Source organism: Cornus florida, unplaced genomic scaffold, assembly GCF_030987335.1.
Source record: "Cornus florida cultivar Cherokee Brave unplaced genomic scaffold, ASM3098733v1 CherokeeBrave_3.0.0_Hap2_Chr11, whole genome shotgun sequence".
Taxonomy (NCBI): Eukaryota; Viridiplantae; Streptophyta; class Magnoliopsida; order Cornales; family Cornaceae; genus Cornus; species Cornus florida.
The window spans coordinates 117853726-117865875 of NW_026775581.1; the positions used below are offsets into that span (position 1 = coordinate 117853726).

General features: G+C 33.8%; 1 protein-coding gene across 1 annotated transcript; it reads right to left on the reverse strand.

The window, feature by feature from the left end:
- Positions 1-1445: 1445 nt before the first annotated feature.
- Positions 1446-8502, reverse strand: LOC132285145 (receptor-like protein EIX2). The gene is made up of 2 exons (XM_059787316.1): positions 3563-8502; positions 1446-2391 (listed from the first exon to the last, which is right to left on the reverse strand). Exon 1 carries the CDS (start codon positions 6348-6350, stop codon positions 3597-3599), a length of 2754 nt encoding a protein of 917 aa, XP_059643299.1. The 5' UTR covers positions 6351-8502; the 3' UTR covers positions 1446-2391; positions 3563-3596.
- Between the last annotated feature and the right edge of the window lie 3648 nt (positions 8503-12150).

Below are 12150 nucleotides of genomic sequence, written 5' to 3' on the forward strand. Positions count from 1 at the left end.
TTCAAAAAAATATTTCCTTCTAGTCTTCCATTTTCATATTTAGTGCCAAAAGTATTCGATATTGTGGAAATTTTCGGCCCCCATTTGTATTTTCTTCTTCCAGTACAGTCGTGTGATGAGAAAATTGCTATTCCTATGGTCTAAAATAATTTTCAAGAATTCCAAGAATATATTAAATTCTGTTTTTTTTTATAATAATAATAAAATTTAAAAAAAAAAGTTCAGAAAAACAGTTCAAAGAACCTGGACCACTATGAAAAAAAATTCACACCATTTTCTGTTTTTCTGCTTTCTATGAACATTACATTATTCTTATACTTACAATACTGAACCAAGCATAGAGTTTTAATATTCATCTTCATAAGTTTTGAAGGGATAAATATTTTAGCATAAGTGGGGGTTTTAGTTAAATAATGTGGGCGTGCAGTTTTGTTTAAAACTTTTGGAGGTGTGTTTATTTTAGCTTTCTCAATGGCATTGCAAACATGCCTGAGACTTCTAATCAATTTGAATTACATGAAAAGCCCATCAACATCTCTTTAAAATATTTTGAATATTCCAAAGTACATTCTTTGTTTTTCTTTTTATTTATTTATATTTTTTTATATGGTTCTGGTGATGTTCACATATAAGAAAAAATCGTCTATTGTATTTGTCCTATTCTATCATGTTAAAAGCTAGTTAGGTTTTACCTTAATAAATATTGAAAGGGATAGAGATCCATAAGTTAAAAACTTATGGTACTAATCAAAAAAAAAGTTACAAACTTATGGTAATCTTGAAATCAACATAAGTTCTTTGGTTTTCTGTAGCCATACGCTTTGCGCAAACGTAAGATCGTGTTTGACACTTCCATTTCATTTCTCAAAATTATTGTGGAAAGTTTTTTCTTTCTTTTCAGAAAAAAAAAAAAAAAAAAAAAAAAGAACCTGCATGTTTGGGTTAATGATCTATTGTCAATATCCTGGATATTTTGGCAATTAAAATATGATGCTGGAAACTTTGATTGTTAAAGATTGACAGAAATTTAGATTAAAATTATCTTTCACCAAAATTATCAGCCACTAGGTTGCAGCTTAGAAAGAAAAATGACCACTTGAAGGATCAGAATGAAGTAATATTGATAAAATTATCCAACTGAACTTGTTATTTTACTTGCTTGTTATTTTTTTACACTTTATGTGCCGAGGGATGCTCATACTATGTGGGACCATTCTCTTCTGGTGATGAAGGGCAGGCAAGGAAGCAGAGTATCATGATTAGACCAATATGCCCAATTTGATCCCTATAGCTCTTCTATTTGTGCCTATAACTGTGCTACTTTCACATCAAATTTGATGGCAATAAAAATGTACAAGGTCATTGGTAATTGGTTTCTGGGAAACTTTCTTATCAAAGAGATATGGGACAAAGAATTCTTTGATATCACAGGGACTATTGTGCTATATAGTGCAAGAAAAGTCATTTGCAAGTGCTTCAGTTCATCACTCCAGATTTGTAAAACCCTCACACTCCTTTTTTTCCGTTTTGAAACTCACGTACCCACTTTGTTCCTATGGAGACTTGAACCCTCGACCTTCAACTTTGGAAGGCGAGACTAGGCTACAACTCTTGGTGGTCTCTTTCACTCCTGTGTCGATATTTTTTTTCCTTTCTTCTCTCTACCGGTCTTGAAAACTTGATCTGGAGCTTAAGAGTTAAGACCCAAAACCACTTGGACAAAGGCAGACTAGTGTCTGTAATACCCTTGTGTCGGTATTACTTGTAACAACGCATCAAAAATGATTGAAGAAAGCTGTCCACAATCGATTCATAGACTCCAAGGAGTTTTTCTTATGGCATCCATCTAAAAATTTATGGTATTTCTTCTATCCAAAAGCCTAGAACTCTCAATACTAACTAAAAAAAATATCCTAGAACTCTCAAACTGCAGCTGCTACAACAAAAAAGAAACTCTCATGTCAGATGACATCTACCATAACGATACACGTCATATAACAACTTAGAAGGAACTTCTTAACGGGAAAGACCGGACCATCACCATGTAATCAGTTTCATCAAGCTTGTATTCTGGTGCATGCACATAGCATTCGAGGCATTGCCTTGATGCGCATGCGATCATGATCATGTTGTGAACACACAAACAAATTTGTGAGAGCTAACAAGGTCATAAATCTCATAATTGGCGCACCCTAATAATTCCTTTATAGGTATGGCATAATTAGTATATGTGAAATAACTAGATTAAAGCCAATGATATGGCGATTAGAGAATTAATAGGCCACCAGGGCATTAGGCTAAGTAGTTTCTCTTTATCTTCGCATTTGGGATGTTGGAAGTCCACAATGGGATAATACTGAGGTACAGGGAGAGTTGAGTATGCATGCTTACCTAACCAAAAAAAAAGAGAGGAGAATTTAGTTAGAAATTTGTAACAGTTCACATTTATTAAATTTAACAGCTACATATTTTTAAATGGTGATGGCTCTTACAATTCATAACTATTCCTGCTTTTCAAATAGATTTCTTGTTTCTGGAACATATAACTACAATTCTCTCCTATTCTTCTTTTTGTCTTCACAATATACTCCCCACAACATTTTGAATGTTTTGTAGAATTCTTGTGTTGCTAACTGCACATTTTCGGTGGGTTTTATTATGCCTTGAGGTATTCTCTCAGGAACCAATAACAAAGTCTGATTGATTAGGGCAGTTATATATCTTGGATAATGTTACTTTACACATCTCATAGCTATAAAATTGGTCTCTGTTTTATGAGTTTTCTTCTTCTTTTAAGTAAAGTTTCAACAGTTCCAAAACGTGGGATGCTCAAATTTGAGCCACAAACAATGTGTTAACGCATTAAGTGCCTGCCATTTAATTCAAAATTTTCTTATCAACACAGCGATTTATAACATTGTACTACGTACCGGAGATCAAAACGATGCATTGTAGTCTCAGAATATAGCGCTATTCGGAAATAGCACCGACATCGTAAAAAATCATTTTTGAAGGACAGAATTCACAGAAATTATGAACCTCGAGTCACAAATAGGGTTCCCCTCAAACTTATGCTGTTAGCAAGCCACTCTGCTTCACATGGCTACTAGGTGAGTGGATTTGTTTTGGAAGTTCCTATTTCCACGATGAAAATGGATGCTTAAGATTTTAAAGTCAGCAAACTGTAATAAATTATCTGCACTAATGTGTTGGAAGAAGAAAAATATCTCCAAGACATATATTCTGTGAACAATATAGCTCTGAAGTGGATTTTGATATCCTTTACAAACAGGGACACTGTGATTAAATCAAAATGACTTAACTGCTTGCAAGTATTGTTCTACAGCTGAAAATTTCTTCTCTTGTTTACAACTGTTCTGTTCTTTTGTGCTAAAATGGTCACAGTTTGCAATCTGCCTAACAATCCATGATTATTTAGAAGTACTAATTTGTATAAATGTAATACAAAATACACAGTGCACAATTTATTGTATAACTAAAACAGCATGAAAGAAGTAGACACTTGAACCAAATAACCTTTAAAGAAACTTTGAAGCCATACCTTTAAATTTTTAATTGATGCCTTTCACTGGACATCAGCCCAATCTCTTAAACTTCTTGCAAAACCAGTTCATTTGTAGCAGCGTGGACACGTAGATCCGGTCTTTCATGGCATCAAGAAACTGAAAATAAGCATGCCTCCAGGTCCTCTTAAAGAAAAGAACACCACAAACTCCCCAAAAGCCAGCAGCAAATCCAGGTCCCATCCCTATATAAACCCAAAACATTTCAGACTCTTCTTTGTCTGGGCCAACATGAGTTGCACTTTGAGATTCTTCCTCTTCTGTGCAGTTTTTTGTGAGTGGAGCCCCACAAAGTTCAGCATTGCCTATGAAACTAGCTTCACCAAAGCTCTGAAGCTGGGTACTTGAAGGGATTATTCCGGACAAGTTGTTGTATGACAAATTCAAGTAATTAAGAAATGTCAAATTAGACATGCTCTGAGGAATTTCACCTGACAAAAAGTTTTTCGAAAGATCAAGGGATTCCAATATTGTCATGTCTCCAATTTTATCTGGTATTTTTCCCATCAAGTAATTATGGGACAAGTTCAAAAAACGTAATGCATGAAGACGTGATAGCTCAGGAGGGATTGGTCCAGACAGGCCATTACTTGAAAGGTCTATGCTCCTAACAAGTTTAAGAATGCTTTTGTACTCTGAGTCCCTCCCTTTTGTGACCAACCAGAGTGTCTCGATGTAGGAACCATAGTCATACGTATACTCTAAAGCATCAAAATAAACAGAATCTGAAGTATCTGCTACAGCCATCGCATTGATATTACTCAAACATTTTGGAAGAGTTCCTGATAGGCTATTGTTGGCAAAGTCCAGAACTATAATAGAAGAAAGCTGACATATTTGAGGAGGAATATTGCCAGTTATTTTATTAGATTTCAAGCGAACAACCATTAGAGTAGTTCTTTTTCCCATCCAACTTGGTATGACTCCTGTAAATTCATTTTCACCTAAATCAATGAGCCCCAACACTGTGCAGTTTTGCAATGATGAGGGTATCTCCCCAAAGAAGCTATTGTCATGCAAGTGTAATGATTTGAGTTTAGATAGATAACCCATTGAAGTAGGAATTTTACCGGACAGCTTATTGCTCCCCAAGTTTAAATGGGTCAACGATTGCCAATACATCCAGCAGTTAGAAAGTTCACCTGATAGATTGTTATTTGACATGTCCAGAACCTCCAAGTTTTTGTTTCTATTCACCCTCCGGCACAGAAAAGAGGAAATAGGTCCGGAAAGAGTGTTATTTGCCATATTCAACACTTGAACATTTGGAGATAGACGGGGCAACTGACCTTTGAAGTAGTTTGAACTCATTTCAACGACACTAGAATTTAGCAACACAGTTGATATGTCACCATTGATCCTGTTCTCAGAGAGATTGACCAATTCCATATGTGAAGCCAAATTCCAAAACCAGTATGGAGCTACATCAGAAATTCCCGAACGCGAAATGTCTAACTGCTTAAGAGAAGTTTGTGTTCGTAGCCATGCCGGGAACTTTGGACCCATCTTGCAGGAACTCATTGCAATATACTCAATTCGAAAGGGAGGAAACCAGTTGGAGCTGAAATTGAAGATGAAAGAGTTTGAAGACATTTCCAGAGCCTTCAGTTTTGAGAGTGTAGCAAAATTCACTTCAGAAACAATGCCTCCTAAGGTATTATATCCAATGAATAGGATCTCAAGATTTGGAAGAAGCCCAATACTCTTTGGAAGAGTGCCATGCAGTTGATTTCTTGAAAGATACATCACCCTCAAGGATGATAAGTTTCCAATAGATACAGGAATGGGACCAGACAATGAGTTCATATAAAGGAAAAGATATTCAAGATGTTTCAGCTGGCCAATGTCATCTGGGATTTGCCCAGTGATATTACTGTCCTGCAAATATAGATTTTTCAATGTGCGAAGATTTCGTATACTACTTGGTATGTGACCGTGTAGAAAATTGAAGCTCAGATCAAGAGAAAGAAGACTACTGAGATTAAACAGCCAATTTGGTATCTTGCAACTGAAAAAGTTCTCAGAAAATTCAAGGACTTCAAGAGACGTAAAATTAACACAACCAAGAGGTGGAATCATTTTGTCAAGTCGGCAATTGGCAAAATGAAGTTCTGAAAGGGAAGGAAGCATGCTCACCACTTGAAGCCAATCAGTTGCCTTGTGAAGATCAACGCTACTCATGTCAAGATATTCCAAGGAATAAAGACGAGCAATCCAACCAAGATTATCAACATAAAGTCTATTTTCACCAAGATTAAGATAGAGAAGGCTTGAGAGATTTCCAAGCTGATGAGGAATTGACCCCTCAAATAATGCTGTTGAGAGGTTCAGAGATCTTAAACTTCTCATAGAACCTAAGAAACTTGGAATACTCATGCCTTCAAAATCATTCCAGCTCAAGTCCAAGTATCTTAGAAATTCTAATTCGAGCAATGAGGAAGTAATCTTGCCACCCAACTTGTACATCTTGTAAGATTCATAATTGTTGGTGTCATATGGGTTGCGGAGGTGGAGCTCAATGACTCTGCCTGTTACATTGTCGCAGCGGACTCCTGTCCATTGACAACAGTCTTGATGAACAGACCATGATGATAGCCTGTTTGCAGGATCAGTCAGACCTTGTTTGAAGCTTAGAAGGGCTCTTTTTTCATTTTCACTGCAAATAACACCTAGTTGTCCATCACTTAAGCTCAAGTTGGAAGTGGCTGCTAATAGAAACCAAAGCAAGAGAAGCACGGCAATTGCAATGAAGTTATTCATGATCATGTGATCAAAAATGAAGAGAAGAACTGAAGAAGTTCAGAATGGCATTTAGACTGGGGAAGAGAAGACCGCAACAGAGGTGAATTATTATCAGTGTTGGTTGTTCATATTCATTCTCTTTCACATTTTATCATAGATTTTATTCAAAGAAACCGTCTGGTAGTGGAGGAACAGACTTTCATTCAAGATTAAAAAATACTCCTGACTTGACTTGGAATCTACCTGGGGAGTTAGCGTGTGGTTTAAAAGTCTCATTTGAATGGAATTTTCTCAACAAGTGACGCAGGTTTTGAAACATCTGGAACCCTTAATGCACCCCACCAGAATCAATTTCACTAGTATCAATCTAATCAATTTAACTAGCAAATCTTCTAGAATTATCGTTTTAGAAAATAAATAAATTGTAAAAGTACTCATAATCCATCATCCCATTTTTTCCTAACCTTATGGTCCATAATTTTTTAAATGTAATCATGTTCAAAAATACAAAGCTAGTTGCTCAATTGAGTTTTCTCTTATAAGTTATTATAAGACACGTTTAATTGAGGTTAAAAAGTCTCATTTGAATGGCATTTTGTCAATAAGTGACACAGGTTTTGAAACGCCTGGAACCCTTAGTGCACCCCACCAGAATCAATTTCACTAGTATCAACCTAATCAATTTAACTAGCACGTCTTCTAGAATTATTGTTTTAGAAAAGGAAAAAAAAATTGTAAAAGTACTCATATTCCACCATTCCATTTTTTTCTAACATTATGATCCATGACTCTTTAAATGTAGTAATGTTCACAGATACAGAGCTAGTTGCTCCATTGTATTTTCTCTCACAAGTTATTATAAGACACATTTAACTGATTCAAAATATTTGAACCTGATATGCTAGGTGAAATTTAAACAATAAGGCAGAAATCAGACTTCCACCCCCACATACTTTGAGAGGAGAGAATACCAAGAGGTCTGGGACATCAACTAATCTGCAGGAGCTTTCACCATTTCAATTCATCACTTAGAAACTTCTAAGGCGAGCTGATTCCAGCACTTCATGGATTGCTAGAGCTTCAACTACCAAAAGTGTCGTTTGAATACCAAAATTTTGTTGCCTTTGCTTCCAAATAACACCATTATGTTCTCTTGGTTGTTTATCGATCCACTAGATTTCCACCAATATTATGATCCATCAATACTAATTATAGAGATTTTGGTATATAGAAGCAGAAAAAAATAGACTGACTACACAAGCCGAATGAACCTCATTCAACACATCATGTCTTCTTATCTCCTCCTCTCTCATCCACTTCTGTTAACTCTTCCGACCTCATTAGTTACACAACATCATTTTCCTAATTATAAAGAACCTATGGAGTGACATATTTGAGGGCAAACCTTGGCGCAACGGTAAAGTTGCTCCATAGTAACCTGGAGTCACGGGTCCAAAACAAAGAAATAGCCTCTCCGCATAAGGATGTAAGGCTGCGTACATTTGACCTGCCCGAGACCCCACAATACCGGGAGCCTCACGCACTGGGTTTGCCCTTTTTATGGCATATTCCCAACCGCATGTGTCCTCTGCACTACATGTCTTCCATTTTGCATCCGAGCACATAATGTGAGTCACTAAGATAACCAATGTTTATACGGCCATTGACTTGCTTGTTATTGGAGAGAGAAGTCCATAATACCACAGTGAAGAATCCACTTGTTCTCTTGTTTGTTCGCAATCCACTGGGCACAAGGCCACAAATTTGACAAGTCATGACCTATATATATGGTGGTTAACTCTCAATTTGAGAAATTTATGGAATTCAAACTTTTATTATTATTATTATTATTATTATTATTATTATTATTTTGTCATTTTAGGTCTAGAATACATCGAGGGTGAGAACGAAATTGTCAATTTGTAAAACCGCAAATTTTGAAATATACCTTCACACTCTAGGGTATGATAAAATAATAATAATAATAACAAACATCTACTGATAAATTCCAATCCCAACAAACATTTCATAAATTTCGAAGTTTCAAAAAATTCAAGAAAGCATTTTAATAAATCCACAATCTTCGGGCAACCACAAAATGAAAATGAGAAAGGTTTCTCTAACAACTGCAAGAGAGAACAATAAAATTTTCTTTTTAAGGAAAGAAAGTTGGGAACAATACCTCTCGACTTCTTCCTAGACCAGTTCACCTTAGCGATGTAAGATCATTCCTTGTGCAATGTTTTTATTCCAATCCCAACAACTTATTTGTCTCCGCGCCGGACTGGAAATCCGTCGGTTTTATTTACTACTGTGTAGTTTTTTTTTTTTACTTACCGGTCGAGTTGGGATTAATCAGGATCATTAAATAATTTTATATTTTTATTAGCCTATGCTGTCGGAGAGATGACTATAAGTTTTTAGAATTCGACACCTAAATAAAAATGAGAATAAATATATATTTATTTGTTTGTCGAATTATGATTGGTCCAAATTATATAATCTTAGACTAAGTCATACAATCTTTCTCAATAAATGTCGTTCTCATATTCAGAGCACGTTTTCGCACTCATGCTCCGCGCGAAATCCAGCTCAAATTCTCACTATTTATAACTTAATTTTACCTTTTTTACGCTCTCGCTCCCGCTCTTAAATTCGTTCTTACTTCAGTTTTATGTGACTTAGGTCTTAGATAGAAAGGATTGAAACTTTGCACTAAATAATTGTGGTGTGTGTAAGTATTTATCTAATAAATAAAAAACTTTGGTATTAGGAGGCTATGTTATACAATTGTTATTTTATTTTTTATTTTTTGAAAGGTACATTTGTGATTTTAAGCAATCACTTGTCATGCATTTTAAATTTTTTTTAATAAAAGAAATTGAATTTAAGTCTTTATAACTCAATTCAATACTTAATCTGAAAATACATTAAGTGTTTATCTTATTAAATATTAAGTGTTTATTTGATTAAGTTTGTTTAATAATGTTATTTGAGCATCGTCACTTTAAAAAAAGTAAGTGTTATTTAAAAAGGATAAGACTCAAGTTCTCGTTGGTGAGGATTTACAATATACTGATCATTGATGTAGACCAATAATAAATAAATATCATCTTTAATTACCAAATCAAATATTTGATTTGATAATTAAAGATGACATGTTTACTTATTATTGGTCCACATTAATAGTCAGTATATTATAAATCCTCACTAATAAAGACCTAAGTATTATTCATTTAAAAATTTAGTCATGATTACCTCGCTTACTACTAAACACTTAAAATTCAAAAAATCTCAATCCACAATTATCAAAACTTCAACCTTTAAACATGCAATTCTTAACTCTCTTGTTTTTTCAATACTTGTTTTTTAATTTTATCAAATAGGAATTTAGTCTACAGCTGAGCAATCCACTGTATCAAATAAAGGTTGGCGTTAAACCCATGCCTAATTTCCCCTTGAATTTATACTAGCTCGATTTCTTTTAACTCTAGATTTTTACTCCCATAATCTTGCAAACTAGCCATTGAACGTCAACAATATTGTAATGATTCAAAGACAAAAACACCTATGGTTCGAATGTTTGATTCTCTAGGGACATGTTTTGTAGGTAACAATTTATTATCCGTTTCACCTTAATCTCTCAACTTTCAACTCAATTCGCTACTATGTGTTAGTGGTTTACTATAAATTTTTCATTTATGAATAAAGGAATCTCTCACTTCCATTGAAATCGAATTTTTAGAATACTTTATGCATGATCTCTTTTATTCAATTTTTTCATACTAAAATCACCCTAATTGCAGGTATATTTAGTTGTTATAAATGCTCTCTCAAAAAATAGTTTAGTATGGAAGAAAAAACCAAATAAATTTGAATTATTGGCAAGTTGGACCGTTGTAAGCTGAGAATGTATACAATACCATGAGGGTACTTACAAACTCTCATTTTGCCATAAAAAAAAAAAAAAATTTTAAAATTTAAAAAAAAAAAAATGTGAACGTCCATTGATGGAGCATACTATATAGTAAATATTCTTATATTGTACATTTTTTCACGTAGACCAATAGATGGATTGGCAAATCAAAAATTACAAGAACTATACTTCGTTGTAATTCTAAACATAACATAGTTTGACTGGTACAACTACCAAGTTAGACCGTATATATATTTCCAAGTAAAATATTTAAAACCATCAATTAAAAATAAAAAACAATTTGATACTTACCAATTGTCATACTTAAAGGTCAATGAAAATCGGCTAGGTCAACACCACCAACCTAACTCTATCGTGCTAAATCCCACTTCTCTTGCCTAACTAAGCATCGCGGAGCACTTCAATGGAACTTTCTAATGTGGCTTCCATCTCCACATCATATCCTCAGTGCACTCGTGAAACCCTGGCAAAGTACTTGGCATAATATATAAGTAATTTTGTTGGAACTCTAACTACATACATTTGGAATGTTACTTGCCAATCATACACGAATTATGCTAGTAATTAAATATTTACATCATTATATATTTATAAATATATAATTTACTCACGGAAAGGATTTATATACAAACATAACATATACGGAGTATATATATTTTAATGTAAATTATACTTAATTAAGACTTGTTATTCCAACTAATTTAATATGACTGAATTAATTCTGAAAAATATACCTATATTAAGGTTCTTTTGTTTGAATGTATATTTATTTTCTAAAAGATATATATTTATTTTAAAAGATATATATTTATTTTCTAATGTTTGGTTGTGGTAAAATATTGACCAAAAAAATATATTAAAATCTAAAAAAAATAACTTTGCCATCAATATTTAACAAGTTATTTTTACACATTCCACCTAATGGACTCGACCTAGACCTTTACCAAACACCGAAAATTAAAAATAAAAATATTTTATCTAAGAAAAGAAAATATTTTTTTTTTTGTCAAAAAGCGGATGCTAAGACAAAAACAAGCATTATGAACTAGAATTTCAAGCTTAATAATGAGCCAATTCAAAGTATATATATGATTGTTCAAGCTTAGCTCGATTAATTAAAAAGAGTTTTGAATTGGAGCTCAAGTTTTGCTATGTTCACCCAATCAAACTCAATTTGTTTGGCTTGTTTTTAGCTGAGAGTAAAGATACTCGGTCGGATCAAAATAGCCAAAATATAAACCTACTTTGATGTGGCAATACCACGTCACTTCTTATTTATGCCTATAATTTATTTTATTTTTATCATTTTCTTTCTCTCTTTCCTCTGCCCTCTCTCTATCTATATAACATATCCATTTTCGTCGGACCTATAATTGACCGTTCTAGTCGCCGGAAGGGGAACACATTCAAAACCATTACCTACAATCTTCAACAATCAAATAAAATCATCAAGAATAACATTGTATCATCAGTGACTATAATATTCATATAAAACCCTCCGCCACCACCATTATCAAAACTCAATTTAATAAATCTAGTAAAAATAAAGAGTACCATCAAACCCAAAGAAAATGGTTTGCTACTTAAACAGAATATGGTTTTTTGGTGATGTAATTCCCATTGTTATAAGGATTTTGTGCTTTTAGATTCTGTCAGTTAATGAAATCTTTCTGACTTGTCCCAAATAAAAAACATTAGAAAAGAACTCAGTGAAGAAATCTTGATTTTTTTCCCCCAACAAATCTTCTTGTTACTATATTTTTCTCCCATTTTGACTCTCTTCGATTTCACATCTCTCTCGTATAAGCCCTAATCTTTAAGCTTTATCTTGTTTTTGTGAAGGAAATTGGGTCCGTGCAATGCTGTACTCAGTGTATTCATGTAAAT